The 27,593-nt window shown below is 43.4% G+C and overlaps 1 protein-coding gene across 3 annotated transcripts in view; it reads right to left on the bottom strand.

Moving 5' to 3' along the window:
• The window catches only part of LOC143287545 (E3 ubiquitin-protein ligase MIB2-like), an 80,763-nt gene that overhangs the window by 36,574 nt on the left and 16,596 nt on the right, over positions 1-27,593 (bottom strand). For all 3 annotated transcript variants that reach the window (XR_013055978.1, XM_076595603.1, XM_076595604.1), the window contains 5 exons: positions 27,567-27,593; positions 15,179-15,283; positions 11,920-12,130; positions 9,209-9,363; positions 3,865-4,019 (listed from right to left, as the gene is read on the bottom strand). The exon at positions 27,567-27,593 is cut by the window's right edge and continues 75 nt beyond it. Coding sequence is in view for 2 of the 3 variants with exons in the window: in XM_076595603.1 (XP_076451718.1) it covers positions 3,865-4,019; positions 9,209-9,363; positions 11,920-12,130; positions 15,179-15,283; positions 27,567-27,593 (653 nt within the window). In the remaining variant the exon portion in view is untranslated. The remainder of the gene's footprint in view (positions 1-3,864; positions 4,020-9,208; positions 9,364-11,919; positions 12,131-15,178; positions 15,284-27,566) is intronic.

Genomic DNA, 27,593 nt, shown 5'->3' with positions numbered 1-27,593 from the left:
AACTAACATGAAATTAGCTTTAACAGTAACAATTCAATAAATACGATAATAACTAAAACCATTAACACAATTATGAAGTACATTAAAGGAATGTAGAAATAGGGCTATGAACTAATGCCTTTGAAAGTTCCACTAAGAGAACCTCGTTAGAAATAACTTCCCCCAAATCAACTGCAGAATAGTTACTCTCTGTGAAATACTTGGGCAAGAAGATACGTAACTGCTGACAGTGAAACAAACCATGATGCAAGCCGAACTGCTTACCACAAATGCATAAAACATTTTAACTATATTTTGTCTTCAGCGAGTCAAGTTTCATACGGAAGAAAGTAGAGGATATTAGCCTTGTATAGCAAGCTGATAAATTCGGTATTTCTTCTTTAATAATATGTTCGGGGAATAATGTCCCTTTCTGTTTTGAAAACTTTGCCTTCCATCATTTATGAAATGGACCCATGCTGTTTTTTTCTAACATAGTGTACGCTTCTTTCACGGAAAGTTGGACAAGTTTTTTGTCGATTTTTCTGAATCTTGTGCTCCTCTTTTAGCTACTTTATCAGCAGTTTCATTGCCATAAATGCCCACATGAGAAGGCACCCAACAAAAACAGACATAGTACCTTCAATCCTCAAACAATGTACCAAATGATTTGCCCCAATAACAAGTCGGGTCTTGTTTCAAGGCTAAATGATTCTAGAGTATAAAGTACTGATTTAGAATCAACAAAGAATGCTATTTTCACCAGCCGCCGTGGCGAAGTGGTTAGCGTCGCGGACTGACGGCTGGGAGGACGCGGGTTCGAATCCCAGCGGAGGTGGGTTTTTCGGCCCGTGGCCGGCTCCTACCCAGAGTTGAGTGTGCTGTGGGCTTAAATGGGGAGACTGGGACCACACAGTCGAGTGTCATCCACTTCAAGGATGCGTCTTTGGGTGTGTTGCTCTAATTACCTGACCAACACTGCAAGTGTCTGTATCTCTCGGGCCTGGTTAACGCCGGGATATCATTATGACAGGAAGCGTAGAGTACAGCCTTGTCACGCTGTCCCAAACCAAAAACGGACCTCCATAGCAACATCGTCATCATCATCGTCATCCTCCTCCTCCTTCATCGTCATCAATATAAAAACAAAATAATCTCAAAGTCTGTGGCCTTTCATGCCCTACTCTCATGGTGACTTCAGTTTCGATACCCCTCCACTTCCGTGCTTGGGGTGAGTCCTGTCAATGTCGTCAGTGTCGGCAGATTCATGGGGAGCTGTTGTTTGAGGGGCGTGGTGGCGGTCTCCACTCTGGGAAGGACGCTCACTCAGTCTGGCTCCGCGACTAAGCCATTATTGTCGTTAGTAGGGGGCTTAGTAGGTGGTGTCCTAAGTACGTTAAAACAGAACAGGCACCACTGAACACCACCGAAGTGACTCAGCAGCAGTGCAGGGTTTCCTCTGGTGTGTGGCCTCCTGGCGACCTAACATCGATGGTTCCCTGTGGACTGCCGACGCTGGAACTGCGATGGACGAACCCGGGTGTGGCCGTGTATGGGGGAATTTAAATGAGCGGCGTGGGAGTAATGCCACTGAAACGGTGCAGATGTTGGGGCAGCAAAAAAAAAAAAAAAAAAAAAAAAAAAAGCTATTTTCAAGAAAACTATTTATACAAGTAGCTCAGAGCTTGTATAATAGCAACAAGTTCAGCCGTAAAAATGGAAAGATTCTTTCCAATAGAGTAAGATTTTTCAACTTTAAAAGCGGGAATAGAAAAAGCCGCGCCAGCATTTTTGTCAAGAACGAATCCATCTGTAAATATATGGAGATGATTCTGGAATTTTTCTGGTATGTGTATTCTGGCAGTACTCGTCGTGATACTGATGTTTTCTTCCTTCTTTGTTTCAGAATAATTAATATAAAAATCTGCTTTCAACATTTCCCAAAAAGGAATAGGAGTATAAGATGGTTTTACAGCTAACTCGTTCATGTTAACACCAGATTCTTGTAACAGATTTGAAACGTACGTTGCACCTGTTTCTTGTGGTGAAATAGCTTTAGCTCTTTTAGGAAAATCAATGTCAGATCTTACTGTCAGTTCATCAGGAATTAATTTTTCTGTCATAGAAGTGTATCTTACAGCAAATTTTCCTGTTGCTAACTCACGATGCTCATTTAAAGCAAGAATTCCGGCTGTTTTGTATATTTCATGGTTGGATGCATGAAAGGGCACTCCGGGGGCAATTTTGATAGCATTACAGTCTACACTTTGAATCTTTTGTAATAGATATTTAGGTGCACTGAAAAGTATTTCTTGTGTTTGAAAACAAGAGAACGCTGGCCATTAAGGAGAATCGTGAGCGAAGGAAGCATGGCTCAACTTCTGGAGACGTTTTCCCTTGCAACACCTGTGGGAAGTGCTGCACATCCAGAATCGGCCCATATGAGGACACACCTCGACAGATAAGCCTGCCTGCCTACTCATCCGTCGATCCGACGGGAGACTCCATCATATAATATATCTATATCTATCCCATCTATATATATATATATATATATATATATAGAGAGAGAGAGAGAGAGAGAGGGAGAGAGAGAGAGAGAGAGAGAGTGATTGAGTCTTCAATATGAAGCAGATAGTGCTGATGACAGGACTTCATACCCGAAGGAAAGGGGGTTTACAACTGAAATTACACAACAACAAAAAAAAAAGGGGGGGGGGGGGGGTATTTTCCATTGAACTGTGACTCAGTGTCAAAGGACTGTCAGGTTACTTCCAAAGTCATGTAAGGTTAGAAAAGTCTCAGAACAAACATAAAAGAAATAATGTCCAACCAATTATAATTGTTCGAAATTACTGAATCCCTCTTACATTGTCCAGTATGAGTGTTTGTATGATGCGACCTACCGATATATAATTACGTTTATTGCTGTTCATGTTGTTAACTGCCGATACACAGTTATTTACGAATTGTTGATTCCATTGCTCAAGTTGATCCTTTCTCTGTTTTTCCCTATTTAACCGCCACACCTTCCCCCGTGGGGATGCCGAGGGTTTTTCTATAATATAAATAACATCCCCACCTGGAAATTATGTGCTAGAAATTTTCTCTTTTCTATTGCTCTCTTTATTTCTGCCTTTTTTTCTCCATTTAATGTTGCCTGCTTTTTCTGCCTTCCCAGTCCATTTCATTGTTGTTGTTTCTTTTTCTTTTTTTTCCCCCCAGGACTGGGTGTAAAATAGCATACTGATTGCCTCTCTCATTTACCTGGTAAAATATAATTTCGTTTCGTTTCGTTTCCCCTTTCTTTTTTCGAGCAAGCCTTGACACTTTTTTTTCTCTTTTCAAAAGTCTTTGATGTACTACCTGTCCCGTTTTGCTCTGGCAGTTATGTAGTGAAATTACAAACACTGGATGGGGCATTACCTGTCCATTCTGCAGTGATGTTTGCTTATATGGCCTTTTTTACGATTTTTTGTAATCTGGGAATGATAAATTAAGCGGAAGGGCTGACGTCCTCACTACGGCCTAGTCATATTTGTCCAAAGGAGCTAAATGGTTAAGATAATGTGTCATGATTTGTGTGTGTGTGTGTGTGTGTGTGTGTGTGCGTGTGTGTGTGTGTGTGTGTGTGTTTTAATAGACGTGACAGTTTTGTGTTGAGGCGGCTGAGCATTTGTATGGTTTGACAGTCCTGATATAGCCCTGTGCGGTTGGCTGGACTATAAGTAACAATAAACAATAAATAAACCAACACGCCCCACCCCTATCTTCCACACACAAACACACATACATGACACGTCAAATATCACTCAAAGTGAAAAGATGTTAACTAAAGAACACACACACAGACATACGCGTGCGCGCGCTCCTTCCAACACTCACCCTTCTGCCACAGCTGACAGCGGCGTTTTCTTGAAATCGCCCCTGGCAGATGTATTGGGGTCAGCCCCCAGGTCCATGAGGGTCACAGCACACTGGTGTTTCCCCCTGAGTGAGGCACAGATGAGGGGCGTGATACCATCGTGCTCTCTCTCAACCTGCACACCCACACGGAGCTTGTCCGATTCACCAATTCCCGTTTCGCACACTCATACCGCCATAGATATAAGGAGGAAGGTGGTAGAATGGTTAAGACGTTCATCTGCCAACACAGTGTTCGTGAGGGTCTGGGTTTGATTCGAGCTCTCACCCATTATGCCAAGTTTGACTGGAAAAATCAAACTGAGCGTCCAGTCATTCGGGTGAGACGATAAACCAAGGTCCCGCGTACAGCACGCATTTGGCGCACTGAAAAAGAACGCACGGCGACAAAGAGTTGTTCTCTGTCCAAATTTTGTACAAGAAATCCCTTCTGATAGGTACACAAATATATATATATATATGCATACACACAGTGCCCGACTAAGCAGATATGGTGTAGCATATATGGATTTGTCAGTGTCAATGCAGCGTATATGGACTGGCAGTGACGCCTATTTGAGAAACTGAAACTCAGTGGCCTCTAAAGAATTTGACTCTTTGTCCTGTTTCGCCTACACACCGTTTCTGCTTCACCTATTCAGTCTCTCATCTTTCTCTCTCTCTATCACACACACACACACACACACACACACACACACACACACACACACACACACACACTCCAATGAAGAAAGTGTTTTATTGTTTTTTTAAACACATATACACACAGCCATGAGTGCACTGACACGCACACACAGACACAGAACTTGATTATATAGGCGAACTGGAAATAGGTGAATCTGGATCACGAATTTAGTGACAGGCGAATTGGGAACAGGTGAATCGGCATGACGCATTCCACACATCAACAGAGGACGATCTGGAGGTGGGCATGCCTCCGCTGATACTGAATAGTTACCTGGTTTGCTCGTTCCAGTTGAAATCGTCCATGGTTTATACAAGAGATAAGTCTAACTGTTCATTTTTCCTCTGTTTCCCAAGGTCGAAAAGATCTTCAAAACTCAACAACAACAACAACAAAATAAACAAGAAAGGCAAGGCCTTCAAGACTCACTTGTGATACACACTTAACTCTCAACTGTTTTGGAGTTTTTCGCACTTTTTTTTAGCAATAACTATGCGGCAGTTTTAATATGCTTATAAAATGTGCATTCAGGGACCAAACCTGATGTGTTATATATCAATGTCATCAAAATAAAACAAACTTTCAAAATATTATTATTTTTTTAACGCTTGTAGAACATTGTCATTTCGATTACCTTTGACCTCTGTTGCTAAAGACAGAAATTTGAGCATTTTCAATATTTTTTCACATTCTCATTGAACAGAAAATCCAAGATATTAAGTTCAAGTTCACAACTTTAACTTTTATTGAGAAAGCAATCATTTTTCTTTCAGCTGAAACAAAATTCACAGTGCTGTGTCAAAAACTGTATGTTCAGTGCTGTGAATAAAATCATAACAATACTTCCTGATTGATTTTTTTTCTCAAGGCCTGACTAAGCGCGTTGGGTTACGCTGCTGGTCAGGCATCTGCTTGGCAGATGTGGTGTAGCGTATATGGATTTGTCCGAACGCAGTGACGCCTCCCTGAGCTACTGAAACCGAAACATAAGTCATGTACACCACAGCAGACTTCTCGTTTTGCAGAAAAAAAACACACAAGAGTTTAGACGGTTATCATTAATGTAGTATCCCATAGATACAAGAATATAGATTATTCACAAACTACAGTCAGTTTCTTTCTTTATACAACATATCTGTTTATATTCTTGCTAAAAATAGACCGACCACTCCCACCTGAACATTTTACCCGTTTCAACAGTGGAAACAGTTGCTTTTGGTTCTTTGGATACACATGCGTTATGAAGAGAATGTCAAAATGAAACCATTTTGTTTTTACACATCCATAAAATAAAAAAAAGGTATATAAAAATGTGCAGAAAACGTCCCGAGGAAGAAACTATGAAAGGAATGTATGAGACAAACCCATGCATATATCTTTTAAAGTCATCACCCTTCCATTCTGGCTTTTCCCTGTCATAACACTATCGGTAATAACAAACTGCACATGTTTGTTTCAGAAGTCATCACTTACTTGTAGGAAATTACCCCAAGAAAAAACAGACCCCGACCCTAACCTATCATCATTGCATTTGTGTCCACACATATACATGCATGATCTTACCCACCTGAAAACTCAGTCGGCAGCTTCTGCCATCCACAAGGCACAGGTGGTTTCCACAGGTAACACACATCCCATCGTTTTTTTGTGTGTGTGTGTGTTTTTTTTTTGTTGTTGTTGTTTTCTAATTCTTTCTTTAACTCTGCATAACATTTTTGTTTACAAATCTCTCTCTCCCCCTCTCTAACAGGAAAATGAAATGTTTAGTGAATATATTTTTAATTCTATGCTTCTGGAACTTTTTCATATTCACCCAGGCTTGCAAGCCGTCTAATCACTTCTTCAGTAAAGTCTGTAATTCTGGAATGCCTTCTTTTTCCCTGAAATCTTGAAATATAACAAAAGCATAACATACTCGTGCAAAATCGATGGAAAAAGAGTTTTCCACCATTGTTTGTTTTGTGTAAGCCCCTTCATATCATATTGCGGGAAAAATTGGCGAGCACATGCTGGGTACAAATGTCAAAATTCAAGATGGCGTCGGAAGCGAAAACATGTGGCAACCTTCTCCTTTCGCGTAGATTCCGGACAATAATAGATAAAAGTAATACTTTTTTTTCATGATGAATGTGTCTGTTTGGGATTATTTTAGTGAATAATTGCTTTTATTAACAAACAGATGTTTCTATGTATGATAATTTCCGAAAATTCTCCATCGATCACCAGTGATCGAAAATCAAAGGGAAAAAAGTGCAAGGGGTTAAATAAAAATAAAACTGTAAAAAAATCAAAATTAATTTGTTGAAATATGTTCTCTAATCGTTGTTATAGTTATATAAAGCTTCGCGAAAGCTACAATTAATGCAGTTTCGAACCACAGATGTTAGAATCGAGAACGAGCCGTTTTACCCACTACGCAAATGCGGGTTCAATGTTGCCGTTCAAAAATAGTTATTTGAGCATGTTCTTTTAGCGGAATGAATCGACAGCGGCAATCGAAGTCATAACCCGGTTTCAATCATTATTTTAGTATATCTCGGGCATTTAAAAAAAAATCTTTCAAGCCCAAGGTAAAGGAGGCATTCCCATCGCCACAATAACACTGCAATGTATGTCCGGTTTTGTAGATCTGCAGAGATCCGTGTTCGACAAGCTTCGTTTTTCCACTCACTGAGAAACAACGACACCTTCTGTTCAGTTTCTTTTTTCTGTTCATTCTAGTTAATTCAGTGTCCACTTTAAAACATTCATATGCAGTAAACAATTGACGTGTTATTTAAGAAATTCTTTTAATTCAGCGGTAACATGTTTTGCAACATATTTTGTCAAGATCTGCACTGACCAGTGCCGTGTAGACGACAGAGTGAAACGGTCGATTCAAATTTTCTTTCTGTTCATTCTAGTTAATTCAGTGTCCACTTCAGAATATTCATATACAGTAAACACGTCAATAATGTATTTAGTGTCACTATATGTATTCTGTCCAGAATGTGTATTTCTTTGCTTTTAATTGCGAACAGTTTTGTCTTAAACCGACACAGGAATACCTCTAGTGTGAGTAGCATGCTCCACCAGCTCCAGTGGCCTTCACTTGAGGAGCGCCGACGCATCGCCAGGCTTTCCATGCTGTATAAAATAAAGCAAGGTGAAGCATGTGTGAAATGCACTGCCCTCAAACCTCTGTCCCCAAGCGGCAGAAGAAGCCAACACAGTCAGCCGTTCCAACGCATCCCCTGTCTTACGGACTATAGAAACAACACCTTCCCAAGAACGATCCGCGACTGGAACACCCTCCCCCCTGGGTGTCCAAGCAGTAGACTATTCATTGCTGCCCCCCCCCCCGCCACCCCCCCTCCCCCAACAATCCCCCCTCCCCCAAACGTGATTCGGCGCTTTGCAGGCCTGGCGCACCACTACGATGCCCTGGGGCACCACTTGCCTCCAGCTTGATGGTGGGACAAGGCCTAACAGCTGTGGTGCAGCTCTGCATACAGCTGTATACTGCAAATTAGCTACCCCCCTACACCCCTCCATTCTACCTACAACCTCTGTCTCTGTCTCTCTTCGTCTGATTCCAATGCGGTGCGCAGCTCCTCCAAATGTAACTGCCAAGGTTGGCAGTTGGACATCACCGGAAGACGAAGAAGAACAAGAAAAACGAGATCATGGCGTATTCGAATCAGACAATCAGGAAGCTGCAAAGGGGAAACAGCGGTTTTCGGAATGCGGAACGAAATCAACGAAATAAACTGTTAATGATTCGGAAATACGGTTAAATTCGGGAGACTTACAATCTATTATTGGTACGATTGTAAAGATTTTTCCCTACTATTTTCAAGCCAAATTTGGTATTGGCAAACAAAGTATTTCCAGAGAAAATGACAATGTTAAAGTTTACTACGGATACACAAGGCAGACACAGACAATCGAACACCAGGTTATAACATAGACTCACTTTGTTTAGACAAGTGAGTCAAAAATCGAGGTTGACGATCCATAAAGGAATTGCCACATACATCTTTTGTTCATTCCCACTCCATGACCTGTCATTTTCATTAAGTGTCCTGGAAATCCGTTCATGCCTAAGCGGGAGATCACACTAACTACAACGTTTTTGCCCTTGCGCCGTTCACCGGTGAGGAATCCTTTAAAGTTCTCATAGATCCGGATACCAGGTGGTGTGGGGAGCGGTGGGCTTGTGGTAATGCGCCCGACTAGGAAGCGGGTGTCCACGGGTTCGAGTCCCCCACGGACCTGGATTTTTATTCACCCCTCCTCAAGACTTGAGTGGAGGTTTGGGTGCTTGTCTTTCGAATGAGACGACAAACCGTGGTCCAGTGTGCAGCATGTGCGCACGTAAAATAACCCACGGCAACATGAGAGTTGTGTCTGGCAACATTCTGCAGAAAAATCGTTTTTGATAGCAAAGCCTGTCACGTGCAGACAGAAAAAGTGGTGGATTATTCCGAATTCAATGCAAAGAAATCTGCTCAGGCTGAAGTATAATAAATACAACACAATAAAATACAATGTACTACAATGGGGATCACCACTCAAATGAAGCCGACTGATCCTGCTGGATAGAGAGAGAGAGAGAGAGAGAGAGAGAGAGAGAGTTACCATTGAGGGATCGTCCTCACAGATCCGACGAACATGGTCAGCATCCCCCAACTGAATGGCGGCAAACAGTGCTCTTACACTGTGCCCTTGAACATTCTGGCCTTGACCTTGCACCAGATCCCGTATTTGGCGAAACATCGCCACATTCTCACACGCTATCCAACACACAGAGAATCAATAAGTTGTATCGTCATTTCAGTTGTAGCTGTTGCTTTCTTGTGTTTAAAGCATACACGCTTCCCGTCGACTTTCCTGTCCAGTTGTCACATATAAGACAATAAATACTGGGGAATTGATTGACAGTGCTGAGGACGGATACTGTGTAGGGAGTGGGGTTCAGGTGTTTCCAAACGGCTTGCCAAAGATCTTAGTTCCTTTTACATGCTTGTAATCATTGTCATCAAATTAGTACTGGGAAGAGTGATATACTGAGAGGGAGGCCCTGCTGGGGGACAAGTGGAAGCATTATCTTTAGTAATATCAAACGACTCCATACCTGCACAGAAGTGACCAGCCAGAGTTCTTTATGTTCCAGAAAGAATAGCTCTTTTATGGTGTTCAGAGGTCAGTGGCGTATCACCTTGGTAAGGGTATAATATGTTTCACCGCCTTGGTAGGGTATTAGGTTCCACCCTCTTGGTTGGGGTATTAGATTAAAGACTGCATCTTCCTCGCCTGGCTGTTTAAGGCCAGACTGGGGACAGCCCACTAGCTTCTGCCCAGGGTGAAGAGGCAGAGCTGTTCAGTCACAGTCGAGAAGATCCATGGTGTCAAGAGAAAACACAGAAAACGCACATTCAAAATCACTGAGAAACAGTTGAACAACTGTTAAAGTGGACACACGAGTCCTGGTTAACAGAGACGTAATGATCACAACACAACAATTCGTGGCAACAGAGCGGCGCGAGAGCGTCTGGCCTGTCCAAAACATGTCATCACACTGGACTGGCGAGCTTCATCGCTCACTCAAACTGTCATTCTGACGAAGCGCCATCTCAAAGGTAGAACAGAAAATTAGATCGGATGTATTCAACAAATCCGCAGTGAATCAGCAGTAGTGCAGGATATCCTCTTGTGTGTGGCCTTGCGGCGGCCTAACCTTAAACTCATATGACTTCATTTCGACTGCCGGTGCCGAAACTGCGACAGGACAAGCCTAAGCATGATTATAAATGGGGGTGTGAGGATACCTTCACTGAGACAGCACCAAACATATGACAGAAACAAACAACAACTGGAAATTCTGAAGAACAACGCACCACCACCACCACGAGAACCACCAAATCATCCAACAGATCCAGTCCGAGCAACCTGACTGAAATGCGCTGGTGTTCAATGGACGTGTATGACTCGTGCGTTGTGACCCACTTCCAGTTGCGATTCCAACCGTGAGACCAGACGTATTTTTAAAAAAAGAAAAAAAAAAGTGTACATTCTGTCGAGTATATTGTTTGTTTTGTATCATCATCATCACCACCACCATCATCGTCGTCGTCATCTACATGGTTGTTGTTGCCTTCATCAGCATCATCACTACCATCATCATCACCACAAGGAACTCCACAACTCTGCAAGTAATTCCGGCTAATAAAAATGTATTGCACTGTATTGCGTTCGTAATAATAACAGTGATAATGATAATCATCATCACCATAATGATACTTGAATTCAAATAGCACCTTTCCATGTAAAACATGCTCAACTGCGCTGTACGATGTAGAAATGATGTTTAAAACATGCCTTTAAACATTAAAATGTCAACTTCCATTCATAACTCTGCACAGACATCAAACACTAGCAATAACGTATATTCATTCACACACAAAAACAGCGTCCACAACATTCAAAATACATATCAAAACATCTAAATAATTGAATGTCATATCCCAATACCTGACACTGATGTTACATATAAAAACCATGTCACAATACTTAAAATCTAACGCACATATCAGAAACCCAAACAATACACAACTAAAATCACAGTACTTAAAAATCAGTCTCAACCTTCATCTCTCTCTCTTCCACACACAACACCTCTACAACATGTATACAGAAAACAGATACAAGCACACACTCACACTGTCGCGGGCACCAGGAGAGAGGTGAATTTCAAAGACATGCCTTCAAGCTGGTGGTGTTTTGTTGTCATTTTTTGAAAGTTGCAAAGCAGTGAGTTTTCACTCATGGACAGAGGTAGGGAGTTCCAGACAGTTGGGCCAAAAGACGGGAAAAGATTTTTTGCCAAAGGACTCAAGAGAGACGAACTGTAACAGAGAGGTGTCAAAAGAACATAGAACCGTAGAAGGGTGGTACAGATGGAGAAGATCAGAAACATATGATGGCATATTGCTGTGATACAGACACCGAAAGCAGAGACAAGAAATCTTGCTTTGGATTCTAGCCTTCATATGAATCCAGTGAAGTCATCTGAGCAGTGATTTTGCACTCTTGTGCATGGGTTTACGGAGCAAGAGTCGGACTGCGTGATTCTCAATGCACTGAAGTTTATTCAGTTTATCAGGGATACTTATATTTTATTGAACTGTATTGTATTGTATAACCACTACTGCTGCTGCTGCTACTGCCACATCACGATCATCATAGTCGTCATCATTGACACCACCACCATGATCATCACTACCATCTTAATTACGCTCATCACAGTCGCCAACATCGTCATTACCAACACCGCCACCATCTCACATTACCTTGTCTATCATCAATGTTCGGTATCTGGCTGTTCCCATGAGCTCCCGCTGCCAGACTCCCAGGGGGCGAGGGCAGGGTATCCTGTGGGGTGGCACCATCAGTCACTGGGAGGCAGCTGGCGGGTGCGAAGAAATACTGAACACCATGGAAATCCACCCGTATGTTGCCATCGTCGTCCACCCTCGCCACCCGACCTACTTTGCCAGCTGTCTTTTAAGTGCGGGAGAACAGAGGAATGTGTTTGGTGAGTGTGACACAAAGGAAGTAGAATGTACGTACAGAAGAAGGTTCTGTGGTGGGGGAGAGAGGCAGGAAGGATCTAGGAAGGCTGAACAGAGAGACAGAGAGAGAGAGAGAGAGAGAGAGAGAGAGAGAGAGAGAGGATGAAAATGGAGAATAAGACCAGGGGGAGACGAGGAGGTGGGTAAGAATAAGAAGAAGAAAAGTAGCAGTAGTAGTAATAGTCACTTGGTAGACTTGGTGTCCAACGATAACATCAATGCGCGTCTGTGGACTTGTGTGTGTGGACTCGCATACAGCTATGGAGTCCCAGTTTTTATCTTCGTAGGGGTCTGTAGTGACGTCAGGGAAACTGTCTGGGCTCTTTGGGCATCGCTGCTGCTGCCTTCCTCTTCTCGCGGGCCAAGAGATGCTGCTGTGGCGGTACTTCTCAAAGCTGTTGTGCTGCTTGCTTTGTCAGAGCACGCCAGCCAGCCCTGTCGTGTGCCCGCTCCTCTAACTGCCTTCGGGGGATTTCAGCATGCACAATGTTGGCATTTACGAAGTCTTTAAAGCGTTTGGGGGGCCTTCCTCGCTTTTTTTAATGCCAATGCAGAGTTCGCCATACATGAGTTGCTTTGGGATTCTGGAGTCATCCATTCGGATGACGTAGCCTGTCCAACGAATCTGGGCTTTGAGGATAATGGCTTCGATGCCTGTGGCCTCTGCTCTGTCCAGGATCTCTAGGTTTGTGACCTTGTCCTGCCACCGTGTGCCTAAGATTATGCGCATATGGAAGCGCTCTAGAAGCGTGATGCGACTTCTGAAAAAAGTCCAGGTATCATAACCGTAGAATAGGCTGTCTTAACGACTGTCTTGTACACTTTCAACTGGGTTGATGGCTGGACGTCGTAGTGGCTCAGTACAAGGGGTATCAATCACGTAGAGTCGCCAGTATTTTCTCCCCCTCCACTAGACCTTGAGTGGTGGTCTGGATGCTAGTCATTCGGATGAGACGATAAACCGAGGTCCCGTGTGCAGAATGCACTTAGCGCACGTAAAAGAACCCACAGCAAAAAAGAGGGTTATCCCTGGCAAAATTCTGTAGATAAAATCTGCTCCGATAGGAAAACAAACAAAAAAACTGCAGGCAGGAAAAAAAATACAAAAAGGGTGGCGCTCTCAGTGTAGCGATGCACTCTCCCTGGGGAGAGCAGTCCGTGTGTACCACAGAGAAATCTGTTTGACAAGAGTAATACAATACAATACATCAAAGTGGCATATACACATCAAACTGTACCAAGCAAGTTATGTACACACATAAACACAATTTATACATTCATACAAACATGTCTATATACATAACCACCACTCCACTCCCCCCCCCCCCCCCCCATGTACACACGCGCGCGCGCGCGCGCACACACACACACACACACATACATGCATATGCATACACATGTATGTACACAGTCAAGCGTACCACTTATAAATGGATACATATAATTGTACTGCTTGGATGGACATAACCACAACAAACTTTTTGTTGAGAGAAGTGTTGAGCTTTGAGGCCAGATTTAAAAGAGTCTTTTTCAGCTGATCTTGGAATACTTCTCTCTAAATGTGACCTTACCTCTTGCTTTGTAAATTCAATGGTACGCGATTTTCAAAATGCGCATTTTGGAAAATTCAGGTTTTCCAGTTGGAGTGGCAGGAGGTGGAGTAAAAGATATGACCTGTCCTAAAATAACTCCAAGGGGAGTATTTCAGGGTGAGTCCAGGTGAGTCACAACCGTGCTTGGGGTCATTTTCAGGCGCTGCACCGACCAAAAGAAAATTACAGTTATCCAGTCTTGAGAGAATAAAAGCGCACTCAAGTGTTTTGATTGCAGCAGTAGACAGATAGTGACGGATAGTAGTAGAAGTAGTAGCAGGTAGTGACAATAATAATGGATAAAGTACACTTTTCAGAAATCTGTTCTGGTGCTATACAAAACACTTGTTTGTAAAACACATTACATCAATGTTATGTTCACACACCAAAATGTGAGTAACATACACTCAAACAGTAGCACACAAACACACACACACACACATACACACACACACACACACACACACAGCATACATACATTTAACATACCTCTGTATATAGCAGCAGCCCTCCACACATACGCACACATAAGCACACACAAACACACATGCACAAACGCGCGCACACGCGTGCGTGATCAAACATATCAACACACACAAATACTCATTCATACACATGCATGTATATGTGTACACATACATACACACATAGTCAAGCACACCACACGCAAAGAAGTGGTCCTGCCACAACTGAACTTATTACTGAGGAAAGAGGTGAGTTTTGAGACCAGATATGAAAGAGGTAAGGGAGTCAGAATGACGGAGGTTATCAGGGAGCTTGTTCCACATCCTTGGTGATTGACAAAGAAAATGATCTGTGTCCGTAGGTTTTACTTTTGATGTGAGGTATCCTGAGAAGTCGAGTATCAGAGGAAGAATGGAGCTGGCGAGGCGGATTATAGATATGGAGGAGTTCAGAAAGATACTCTGGGCCAGATCTGTTGACTGCAGAAAAAGTGAGAATGGATAGCTTAAAGTATGTTCGGTCAGAAACCGGCAACCAGTGGAGAAACATTGTCAAATTTAGAAGCTCTGCAAATGAGTCTGGGAGCGTTATTCTGAATTCGTTTTAAATCTAACAGATATTTGGGAACGCCGGCCAAAAGAAAATTGCAATGATACAATTTTGAGATAACCAAAGCGCATACAAGTGTTCTGGTTGCATCAGTTGAGAGATAGTGGCAGGTAGAGCTGATTCTATGCAGTTCCAGATAGGCAACTTTCCAGACATTCGAAATGTGCTGTTGGAGACTTGTCTTGGATCGCGCCAAGACTGCGAATGGAAGGTGAAAATGAAACAGGTGTGCTATATGTCAGGAAGGACGGATGTTGACGAAACTTAGTAGTAGTAGTAGCAAAAGACGCCGAGTGACAGTCAAGGATTACCTTCTCCATGGCAGATTTCCATCCCACCCGACAATTGAGAAGTTTGAGCAGCTTGACGTCATCACGTACCCGTACCACGTCATTCTCTGAGAAACAGGCCGGGATCTGCCACATGAGCCAGACAACGAGGACATTTTTGTGATGTCGTTTATCGGTGTATATATCACAGTGTCTGTCAGACACAGACACCGGTAAAAAGTTGGAGTCTGACAGTGATTACATCATACAATATCCATATATCGCTGGAGTTACGGATGTCACGTTCTATATGAGACCGGATTAGTAACCCCCACCTAACCCAGCACTAACACCCCGACAACACAAACACATGCTATAACAGAATAATAGTTCAATATATATGTATTCGGTACATGGAGCAAACAATGCACAGAGTGTTTAACAGACGACGGAAAACAACAAAGCACACTACTACAAAGACAAGTTATCCAGCAAATTAACTACAGGGTATGGAATGGCACAAACGTGGAAATAATCACAATCCTTCAAGTGAAGGCCAATGGTCTCAAGAGTGAATAAATTCACTCCTGGAAGGAAAATAAACGATTTAGCACATGAGTGAGTGTGTGTGTGAGTGTGACTTGACTTGACTTGACTTGACTTGACTTGACTTATTTATTGTCATAAAATCCCGAAGGATTAATAGACACAACAAAGAACAAAGGGAACAAAGAAATAAACGGTCATCTAATACGCATGCACTGAAATACATAGTTGGCAAGTGTTTTTTGACAGTCATCGCAGGTGAATAAATCACTTTTATGATGTGTGAATGTGTGTGTAGATGGTGACATGAAAACATAAGCACAATGTTGATGATGAGGTAAGGAGGTTGCGACGATGATGAAGTAGTGTCGACGACGACGATGGAGAACAGTAAGTGACGACAACGAAGAACAGTGACGACGACGAAGAAGATGAGCGGGAACGGTAAGTGACGACGACGAGGAACAGTAAGTGACGACGAGACTGGAAATGAACTAAAGCAGAAGCACAAGGCCGGAGAACGCTGGTGATGGAAGGCAGCGGCAGGTGGCAGCGGTCAATGGAGGCCCAGACCATGGACGTCAAAGGCTGGCAGTGGGATTCCAAGGGGAAGAACAATGGATGCACAGTGGAAGGGTAGGGAAGTCAGTGGATGGACAGGGAAGTCAGTGGAAGACACGGAAAGTGGGAACGCTGAAAGCACTTCCAGGCGGGTACCGCTACCCAGACGCTGAAAGACATAGAATACAGAACACCGACCGAAGAACACCAACCATTTTGAGGAAAACTATCCCCACTCACGAGTGCAGAATCGGGCAAACAGCCCTGAAGAACGCAAAGCAGACACAACTGCCTCCTATGCCAGTCGCGGGCGAAAAGCCCAGAATCCTGTCACTGACTGACCAGCTGAGGAAAGGCTGATCTCAGTTCAGTGACAGCCTGAACTGAGACACATGAGATTCCCGTGCAATCAGCACAACCCACACTGCAATGGATGCTTCCCTTCGCTTCACGAAAATATTGAAATAAATAGTAGCAACCACAAACACGAAAGAAACAATTCAGTTTCAGTTTCAGTAGCTCAAGGAGGCGTCACTGCGTTCGGACAAATCCATATACGCTACACCACATCTGCCAAGCAGATGCCTGACCAGCAGCTTAACCCAACGCGCTTAGTCAGGCCTTGAGAAAAAAAACGAAAGAAACAAGGTAATTAAAATCTTTACACCCCCTCCCTTCCCTCTCTCTCAACAAATTTGATAAATTTATAGGCAACCATTTGCACAAAACTAGGCACGCAGTCGGTATCATTCCTCGTAGCTTTCTCATGTGCTGGGGACACAACTCATCACAAGAAGACAGTTTGTGAAAATACGGGATAGCTCACATCTTTCCACAAAATACCTGATCGCGAGAACATGAGCAATAGCACGCATGCAAACTCGAATCTTGCTGCTTTGAGAACACACACACACACACAGGCGCGCGCGCGCACGTTCATGCAAGCACTCGATAATAATACAACAAATAAAGACTACACGCAAAAGTGCACATCGCCTATATTATTTTCATCCGAATGAAGCTGAAATTCAATTCCAGAAAGCCATATTGAAACAACTGTTGTTGTCTTTTCCAGAATGTCATATTGAAACAAAAGTTTATTCCAGAAAGTCAGAGAAACAGAAGTTTGTTCTAGAACGTCAGTGAAACAGAAGTTTATTCCAGAAAGTCAGCGAAACTGACGTCTTGATGTGTATCCCAGAGAGAAAAGCTTCCAAATACAATATGAGGAATTTGTATTATATTCCCAGTTTGGTTAAATATACTTACCATGTAAAACTGATGCAAACCTGGCTTATCTGTTTGCTCCTCTCGGCTAAATATTTTCGCGGCAACTCAGTGATAAAACGTCTCACCATTAGACCGCCATCTGCTAGCCAATGAAACGCCATTCCCGGCAGGAGGTAATTGATCATTTAATCATTTCAATTGCCAGCAAAGAAATACCCCATGTGAAGCACGGCAAGAAGCATGGGGACGGATGGGCGGGCACTGAGTTTGACATGGTAAGTATATTTTACCAAACTGGGAATATAACACAAAATCCTCATTTTGGTGTCATACACTCTACCAAACTGATGTCAAACTGATGCAGATTTCAAAGAAAATGGAGGACGGCAGTGCCAGCTGGTTCAAACGGGGGCCCCATGTAACAGTGACAGTTGAGTTAGCTACGACAAAGGAAACCCCTAGGAACATGTGCCATGAGCATACAGACTTCCCTGAGGTGGAAACTGATTAAAGAAATCTCTGAACGGCAGAAGGCCACCTCCAAATCCTGGCAAAAAGCACCAAGTGCTGAAAGGTGGCTGGAGTGGCAACAGCGGGTGCCTCCTGAGCTCGAAAAATCCAGTAGCAAAGGAACTGAAAACGCCTTAGGTTCTGATCTGTTGGCGTTCCCACCCGGCTTTCAAACCACCTTGGGCGGGATTGGGAAGTAAGGAGAGTGTAAGCGGTCAGCTTGCTCCAGTCTAGAGAATTCGCTGCCCAAGCTTCAGCGTCTAGAACCAGTGTGACAGAAAACAGGGGTCTTCTGTTGACCTGTGGCAAAGAGAACCACTCTCTGTGGAGACCCTAAACATCACACCCCCCTGCAGGGTGTCGTTGTGTAGGGTCCACTCCAAGTGGAGGACACTCTTGAACCTGATTCGAGCACCTGCTGAGGTTGATACTGCCACTCTGTGTCTTGCTGAGAGCTCAATGCCCTTGTAGCAAAAGCAAAGGAGAGTCTGAGGTTAATAAAGGCCCCCGCACCCACCTATTTTGTGCTCACGTACACAGCAGTTGTGTTGTCTGTGAACGTGTGGATATTCTTTATGGCCTCCTCCCCTGTGGAGTGTAATTGATCCCAGCGAACTGCTGCAAGTTCCAGAAGAGTAAAGTTTCACTTGGGCTCACGTGACGACCAAATCACGGCTGCAAGAAGTGAGCCCGAGTGGGCTCCTTATTCCTCGTGAGAATGCATCGTGAAGAGCGTCACTTGAAGTATGGGGGCTGAGCCAGGGGGAGGGGGGGGGTAGGGAGGGGGGGAATAAGCAATTGCTAATGTCATTCTGAGGAACAAATCTCCCAGACAGATGTGCATGACCCTGGGCTAAGTCCTCTGAGACAAGCCTTGTCTCTGTGCACCTTGAACTGAACACTTAAAACCCCTGACCAACCATCATGGACCGTGTGGCAGAATTTGGAGGACTAACTTGGCGAGAGTGCAGTTTCCCCCTTTTTACGACAATCCGTCCAGAATTCTGGACGTGTGCTTTGTACACATGGCCTGCGACTGTGCCAAGTCGAGTCAGTTGTGTAGCTACACACAGGAACTCTAATCTGAACCTGAATACCCATGCCAGCCCCACCTTCAACAGAGGATAGGTGGCAATGGAATGACCAAAGCAGAGGGCAGAGAACTAGATTATCCTGTCCTTCTACATGAACGTCCGGTACCAGCAGGATGCCGGATGAATGAGGATCTGGAAACCCACATCCTGCAGGTTGAAAGCAGCAGCACATTGCACTGCTGAATGGTCTCGCAAATGAATGCCTGTGTGTTTATAAGAATTTGGAAGGAAGTGGTGAGGGGAACAAATCCAGGATTGGTTGCCTCCCTCTGGGGACCTTTAGAATCACAAGCGGGCGGCCATAAAACCCAGGGCCCCGGTTTGAGGTCTGATGTCATGCCTTCAAGAAGCCGTGTGATAGCCCCATCGTCAAAATGTTATCTTGCTCCTCTAAGCTGAATACATAGGGGAGAGGAGTGGGTCTTAGAAGAAGGGGAATCTTCCGCCCAAAATAGCATGCATCCAGATAACCCAATCGTCGAGTCCCACGTCGTGCCACTGTTGTGCATGGGAGAGAACCCCTACTTGCTACGGCTGAACAACCTGAGGATCTAAAGTGTGTCTGTGTCATTTGGGGTGTAATCAGACCCCAGCTCTCTCCAGGGGATAAAGACCCAAGGAGGAGTGCTGCTGGGTGGAAGGCAGCTCTTTCTTCCCACGGGATGTTAGAGAGATGGATGACGGCGCCCCTTCTGGCAAGCATGAAGTTGAGGTGTACGCTGGTAGTAGCACTGCCTTAGATGTCAGACTGGCAACCACTCTGTCGCCAAAAGTAGTCAGCCGTGGATAGCTGAAGAGTTAAAGAGATTCAGGAGAAGACAACTCCGAACCTTGCGGGAGTCTATGCTCTTCCTACACGTGACTGGCCCTGTAGAGGAAAGCGACAAATACAGCATAACGAGGAGGAAACATGTAGCAGGCACCAACAGGCGTATTTGTCCGCCTCAGCCAAACGTCTTGGAGAAAGAGTGTCCAGAGTAGGGAAGGAAAGGGGTTGTGGGACACGCCCTCTGTCCTGCCCATAGGGCTTCACACCATAGAGGGTTGGGTGAACAGGGATGCATGAGGACCCAACCGCACCCCTGGAAGAGTCTTTTTCATTCATGTCTATTGAGGTACTTCCACGCTGGGACAGACTCCATGCTGGGTGGGGGGGGGGGGGGGGGGGGGTTTCAGAATAATTACCCCTGCCCATGTGGGCAAGCTTAATCATCAACTCCTGTGCCGTCTGTAGGACCTTTTGACAAGAAGTGGTCCTGGAGGTGGCGCCGTGCTGCCAAAGAAGGGTTAATGGTGATATTGTGGCATGAAGCGCAGATTTGGAGGGCTGATGGCAGAGTGACCCATGTGGGGATGGTCAGCCCCAGTGCCGCCAGGACCAAACTGGATTCAGCCTGAACACAAAGTGAACATTGACTCGACCTGGAACCAAGGAGACGGGAGGAATAACCGTCTGTATTCTCCCACCCCAGAACAGCAATTCGAAATTAACCTCCCAGTCCATATAAGGCAGGGTTCCTTCACACCTGGACACACCCAAGAGGGTCTCCAGATTTGGGTGTGTGGTCCAGTGGAAAGAAGAGTCGGCCAATCAAAAGGCTGGTAAGTTGCTGGCTGATTATCCCCTTTATGCCTGCTGCAACGCCTACGAGGGTTGTTCCAATCTCGTCACTTTGTACCGCCTGAGATGGTTAGGAAGGGACATGCATGGAGGGCATGAACATCCAGTAATCTTCCCAATGCAAGAACGAGTGGTAAAAAGAAGCGGCAAGCTTCACTGATCTTGTTGGGGTGACCCAGAAGTGGTCAGTCCCTAGACGGAGGCGCTAGTAAGGGGAGCCCAAGGGAAAGGGTCCTTGAAGGTGATGTAAGATGACCATGTAGGCTGCTTTGACCAGAGATTGGGTGTTCACAGCCAACCCCTCGATGCGTGCCGACCGGTAAGAGGTGCGCAGCAGAGTCCAGAAGGAAGAGGATGAGTGTTCTCCCCAAGCCTCATAGCAGCCAAGCTTGCACCATAGAAGCATCTGCGTATGGTTTGAAAAAGAGAATCCACCCATGGGGTCGAATGACTCCATGACACCCTCCCAAAGGGACCCCTGGCACCAGGACCTCCAGCAAGGGAGAAGGTGGCCCAGTAGGAGTGAGTTCCTGTACAACTTTGGTGTTGGGTCCGTGGGCCGACCGACAAGTAGACAGGCTGGAGCCATCTGACGCACCAAGTGTATAGGGTAAGGGGTGCTGGGCTGAGTCTAGGGAGGAAAGGACCTGGGGTCATCCCTGGCCCTCCTGGCATCCCAGAGTCGCCAGGTGCGCGCCACTGTACGGATAGAATGGGGAGATCTACCCGTGGGTGCCAACCATCCTGTGAGCCCATCCCCAAAGCTCACTGGCACATTGACCTCTAGGAAGGAAAAAAAGAAAGAACTTGACCAGTCAACGGGAAGTCCAGTAACCTGTCCCAACCTGGGTGTCAGACCGCCGGCAGACTGGCGGCCGACAGCCCGGGCCTGCCTGACACATGCGTGCCTCCCCCAGAAGGGGAAACCATCTGGACAGTGGTGTCACCTGACCAGCAGGTGAGGGTCATACACCTAAGATCCCCTTCCGTTGCGATACTGGGGTGACCTGACCTGGGGAGAACACGGGAATGCGGCACATCACTCAACAAAATCACACTCCAATTGGGGTAACTTGGGGTCATGCCCGAACTCAAATCCCCCACAGTCCTAGGGGGCCACAAGAAATAGACTTTTTGCCTTGCCTTGCCTTACCTTGCCTTTCTGACTGTTGGGAGTCCGAGCTATCCCGCCTAAACGCGTCTAGAAAGACACATTGGCCCGATCGCACATGGCAGAACCCGTTGGTCCCGGGACCTGAGATAGTCTCACGGGGACCAAAGAAACCAAACCTCAACCTCCTCTGCTAGTGATAGTGCTTTGAGCACTCCAGTTATTAGCGAGAAAAACAAAAGAAATAAAGACAGTGACAGGGAAAAATCCTCAGTCGACGACACGGATTAAAAAAAACCCAAAGAACTCGTTACAAAATAATAAAGATACTTTACTCAATATGGTGACAAAAGACGATTTTGAAACAGATATAAAAGTGACATGTTTAAGCCACGCACACATGTACACACATACTCATACAGACGTGTAACATTTTACGTGTATGACCATTTTGTTTATTTACCCCGCCATGCAGGCAGCATCACTCCGTTTTCAGGGGCGTGCATGCTGTGTATGTTTTTGTTTCCATAACCCACCGAATGCTGACATGGATTACAGGATTTTTAACGTGCTTATTTGATTTCCTGTGTGCGTATACACAAGAAGGGGGTTCAGGCACTTGCAGGATTGCACATATGTTGACCTGGGAATTCGGAAAACTCTCCACCCTTTACCCACCAGGCTCTGTTACCGAGATTCGAACCCAGGACCCTCAGATTCAAAGTCCAACGCTTTAACCACTCGGCTACTGTGCCCATTGAGGTGTTCAACAAACAGGTTGGGGTTACTTCCATTTCCACGAGTGATGCGGACATCACGCATCGAGCGGGCAAACAGGCGACAGACCACGACCGATCCTCCTTCGTTTCCTGTCAAGACTAAAGAGAGGAATGGTTCTTGCCGAGCGGCATCGACTGAAAGAGTCATGTATGTCAGTTAGTGAGGACCTGATGCAAGCCAGTTATCAGCTGCTGAAGTAAGTCTCAGTCACTCACCAACCATGTCGGTTGGTATGGACTTCGAAAGAAAAAGTGATATGCAAACTTAAAGATAGAAAAATAATCAAAGTAGGCTTTTACACTGACGTTGATGTGCTCTTTAACAGAGAAATGAGAAATAATACGAAAGACTGACACCCTGAAACTAAGTCATGCGTGCGCATGTACTCACACACGCACACGCACGCACACACGCAGGCGCATAAACACATGCAGACTATTCATTGAATAAATAACATTCCCATTTTGGTATTCAATGGTGCTTGTTATTCAAAAAGAAAAACAACTAATTATTCATTTATTTCATTTCCTTAACTGTTGGAGACTTACTTTCTGCACTCCACCTCCATTTATATTTTGTCTATCTATAGGAAAGAAAGTGTTTGTATTATGAGTGAAATATTACTTGTTAATGGGTATTAATATTGATTGAACGAATGAGTTTATTTCTAATATCTGACATTGCTCTGTTTATTTGCATGATATATAATTTTAAAGATGAACCCTATTTTCACTACATTCTAAATAAACTCCTTGCCTTGCCTTACCACGTTTCTTCCGTCTTCTCTCAGTGGAATGAAATACCGTATTTATGAAAAACAGACTTTAACGAATGTTGTCGTTACTGCTCCTGGCGTGCTTGGTGACAAGAATGTGACAGTGTTGGTACTTACTTGCCAAACCTGCGAGAGTGGTGTTACAAATGGACATCCATGTGTGGAATGTTGAGGTTAGGGAGGAGAGGGGTGAGGGAGAATCTTGATACCAAGTCTACCGTTCCAATTGATGTAACTGCACCTCCACCTCTGGTGGATCTGAATGTAGCTTGTGGTGGAAGAATGATCAAGATTGACTGTTTCCTTTCTTTTGTAGCCATGTTATAAAACCGAGTAGTATTATTATAAAGGGACAGTTTAAGAGAATACTGATTTACTGCATTGAAGAACAGAAAAGATTCACGCACAGGCCAGGAACATGTAGAGGCCAGTCACAAAGAGGGTTTTCTATTGTTTTATTTTAGAATAGTTATAAGGAGATAAAGAAAAAGGAGATGAGAAGAAGAGATAAGACAATGCAGCAGAATTTGAGGCAGCTGACTGTGTGTGCAACACGCTTGATGTGTGCTTGAGAGTGGCACCTCGAAAAATGACTGGCGGACACTTAACAGCTTACAGTTCAAATTCGAATTTGCATAGCCTTCCGCCACAGGAGTTACCTCCTCATGTCAATGGTTGGACACCGTCACTGCAGTAAAGCTGTCGTCTGCTTTGCGGCATGTGCTGTGAGTTGAACTACGGTTAGTAGCCAGCTGAGCACTTGGCTACAATTTATTCATTTTTCATGCATTTTTAGATAACGTGTAATAGAAATAATGTTTCAACCTCCAGAAAGCTCGAATGGTTACGCGATTTCAGTATATATCTCTCTCTCTCCATTCATGTTTTATATGGTGCTTTTTTGGTGTATGTCGCTGATATTCTGTGCGTGCCAGCGTGCCTGCGTGCCTGCGTGTGTGCGTGTGTGTGTGTGTGCGTATGATGAACTTGCTATAATGTATCTCTCTCTCTCTCTCTCTCTCTCTCTCTCTCTCTATATATATATATATATATATATATAAACATATCTTTTTATCAATCTATCTATATTCAGTGTAGTACATTCAGCTCGGTGTGTTTTGTGTATTTCCACTAGTGAACGTGGATGTGATGCTGGGTCTTGGGTCTGTGGTGTGATCTTTAACTCGCTGCTACTGGGGCCGTCAGCTTGACGCTGATGTCCATGTCTGCTGTTTTTGTTGCTGTAACACATACACAAACCAGAAATATGTCGCACAGCTACGTGGTTATTTGAGTGAAACCATTCTTCTCAATGAATGCATTCTATATGGTTAATGCTTATGCTGATGACAAAAATGTATTGTACCATCTTCTTTTCAAATGATTTTTCCTATTTGTCCTTGTTTGTGGGGTTAATGATTAGTCAGAAGAATTGGTAATTAGTCCTAGATGTATTCAACTGATTCAGCTGTACGTTCTGTCATGATTTTTTGTCTATTCATAATTATGATTTTTGCTTACATTCTAAATGGCTAATTTAGTGCAGAAAAGATACGAGTAATGGCTTGGAAGTGAAAAAATGCAAGTGATAAGTACATGCCTAAATCAAATTGACATAAAAATATGGAATAAAAAAAAGAAAAAAGAAAAGAATATTGGGTATCTGGTTCACTAGCAACTGAACAAAGTGTGAATTTAAAAAATACTCTGAGAAAAAAAAACTGAAGTTCAAGTAGTATTTAACATTTGGCCAAAGAAAGGTACCACACCTCTAAACAGAATTGCCATTCTAAAATCACTAATTCTGTCCAAAGTAATATATCTCTGGCTGCTCTTGCCAAACCCACCCGATGAAATAACCGAGAAACTTCAAACACTATGCTTCCAATTTGTGTGGAATAACAAAGATGACAAGTTAAGCAGGGAATAACAATAAAGAACATAAAAGATGGAGGGCTTGGAACCCCAAACTTGAAAATATAATTGAAAATACGAACCACAAGTGGAAAAGCATTTGCATCAGTAGACATCCATTTTAAGGGACTTGAAGATTCGCGGTACAAATATGATTTTTCCTTTTCTTTTCTTTTTTTTAAAGAAGATAAAAATAAAAAGAGAACGTTTTTGGTGCATACTTCTAGGGCTTACAAACAATGCTGTGATAAAGTACAAACCAAAACTAGTCATTTGTTAGCTGAACCTGTTCTATTTAACGAGAAAATTATAGTAGGTGGCCAAACTATAAAACGTAAAGAATGTGGTGGAAATGGGGTTCATTGCATTGTACATTTTTTGATAGACAATGTGGAGGATCTGAAGCAGACAGACCTTAACATAAAATATGCTATGAACATGGATTTCGTTACTTATGCGGGTTATTTAGCAGCTATTAAAAGTATTATATAAACTTTCAGCATACAGATAAAATACAATAAGTCACTGGAAACAACTGCTGCTTTGAGAGCTCTTTGTTCGGTACAGAAAGGCGCAAACCAATACTATGATATACTAACTGCAAATGACTTAAATCCAAACTGCTGTTTTAATTAATTGGAAAGAGGTATTTTTGAAAATGAACAAAATAAAAGATTTCAAGCTAAAATGGCTTCAGGTTGGAATAGTACACAGATTATTAGCAACAAATATAACTATTAAAGAAATGAAAATTGTTGGATTGACAGATGCACTTTTGTCTCGATCAGAGAGACTCAATCGTGCACTTTCTATGAAGACGTAAATGTGTACAGCATTTCTGGTCCACATTACAAAGAGAATTAAATGAAAAGTGTACCTCGTCCTCCAACTTGAAATTAAACGGAAATGTTATATTTAGTACAGATTCAGAAGTTCAAATGGATATTACACTTGATTTTGTCATAATGTTTACCAAGTCCGATATCTTTAGATGTAAAAAGAATCAAATAAAGCCACATATTTCTGGATTCCAAAAGGAGTTGAAATACAGATACAAAGTAGAACATAATGCAAAAGTCAACTGCACCAATACAAACATTCGCACACACTGGCTCGTTTATCGTGCCTTTTTGGAACATTCTGACCCATCTTGATTATTTTTCCGTCACTTCATTGTGGTGACTTGTTTCACACTTACTGCAGTTGTTGAAACATACTTGACACTGATTTGAGTCTTTGAATATTAAAATTCACAAACTGTAACTATAAGACATTATTATGTAGGTGTTCTTAATCTGACTGCTATTGTATTTTCTATTTGACGCTCTTTTATCGCGTGCCTGTCTCTTTGTATCTAATCCTTTTCTTCTTATGGATCGCTCCCCCTTTTTCATCCTTTGTAGTCATCATTTTCGTCTTGGGTTTTTCTTCTTTCGCTTTTTTACCAATGTTTGAATACATGTATGCGTTTATATGTATTTCTAATTGAAACATTAAGTTATAAAGAAAAGAAAACGAAGTCTTTCAAATACAACAAAAGAGTGTGTCTTTTTTGTCTTTGTCATCTGTTTCCCTGTTCATGGACAGCAGCTCCCAAGTTTACTCGTAAAGTATATTCTAAGAGTGGGCTTTTACATACATGGACCTTTATACCCCATGATTTAGGCAGCCATACTCTGTTTTAAGGGTGTGCATGCTGCATATTTTCATGTTTCCATACCCCACAAAATACTGACATGGGATATGGGATCTTTAACATGCGCATTAGAAGTTCTGCATGTGTAAAAGTATGAAGGGGGGTCAGGCTCTAGCTGGTTGGCACACAGGTTCACACAGGGATTAGAAAACCTCCACCCTCATCCCACCAGACAAGGATGGGATTTCAACCCAGGACCCATGGATTGAAAGTCCAGTTCTCTAACCATTCCGCTATTGTACCTGTTCAAAGGTACACTGAAAAGGTGACCAAACAAAAGCATGGCTACAAAGGATGAAAGAATTTCATTTTTTGTTTGACCATGACAAAACAAAACAAAAGAATGTTCTCTTCAGAAGATAAAAAGTTTCACACACACACACTAAAAATTTATATATATATATATATATATATGTGTGTGTGTGTGTGTGTGTGTGTGTGTGTGTGTGTGTGTGTGTGTGTGTGTGTGTGTGACACTGTCAAATAAAATTTGGATGTGATTATGTTTTTTGAATAAACGCAATTGGTAAGATCAGAAAGAAAAGTGGGCAACATGATAATGATTACTGATCTCATGATCCACTGCACGAACCTTGAGCAGTACCATAGGGTTGAACCT

The sequence above is a fragment of the Babylonia areolata genome, chromosome 11, assembly GCF_041734735.1.
Source record: "Babylonia areolata isolate BAREFJ2019XMU chromosome 11, ASM4173473v1, whole genome shotgun sequence".
Lineage (NCBI taxonomy): Eukaryota > Metazoa > Mollusca > Gastropoda > Neogastropoda > Buccinidae > Babylonia > Babylonia areolata.
The sequence above is the reverse complement of the archived record's forward strand: the minus strand, read 5'-3'. Positions and strand labels throughout refer to the sequence as shown.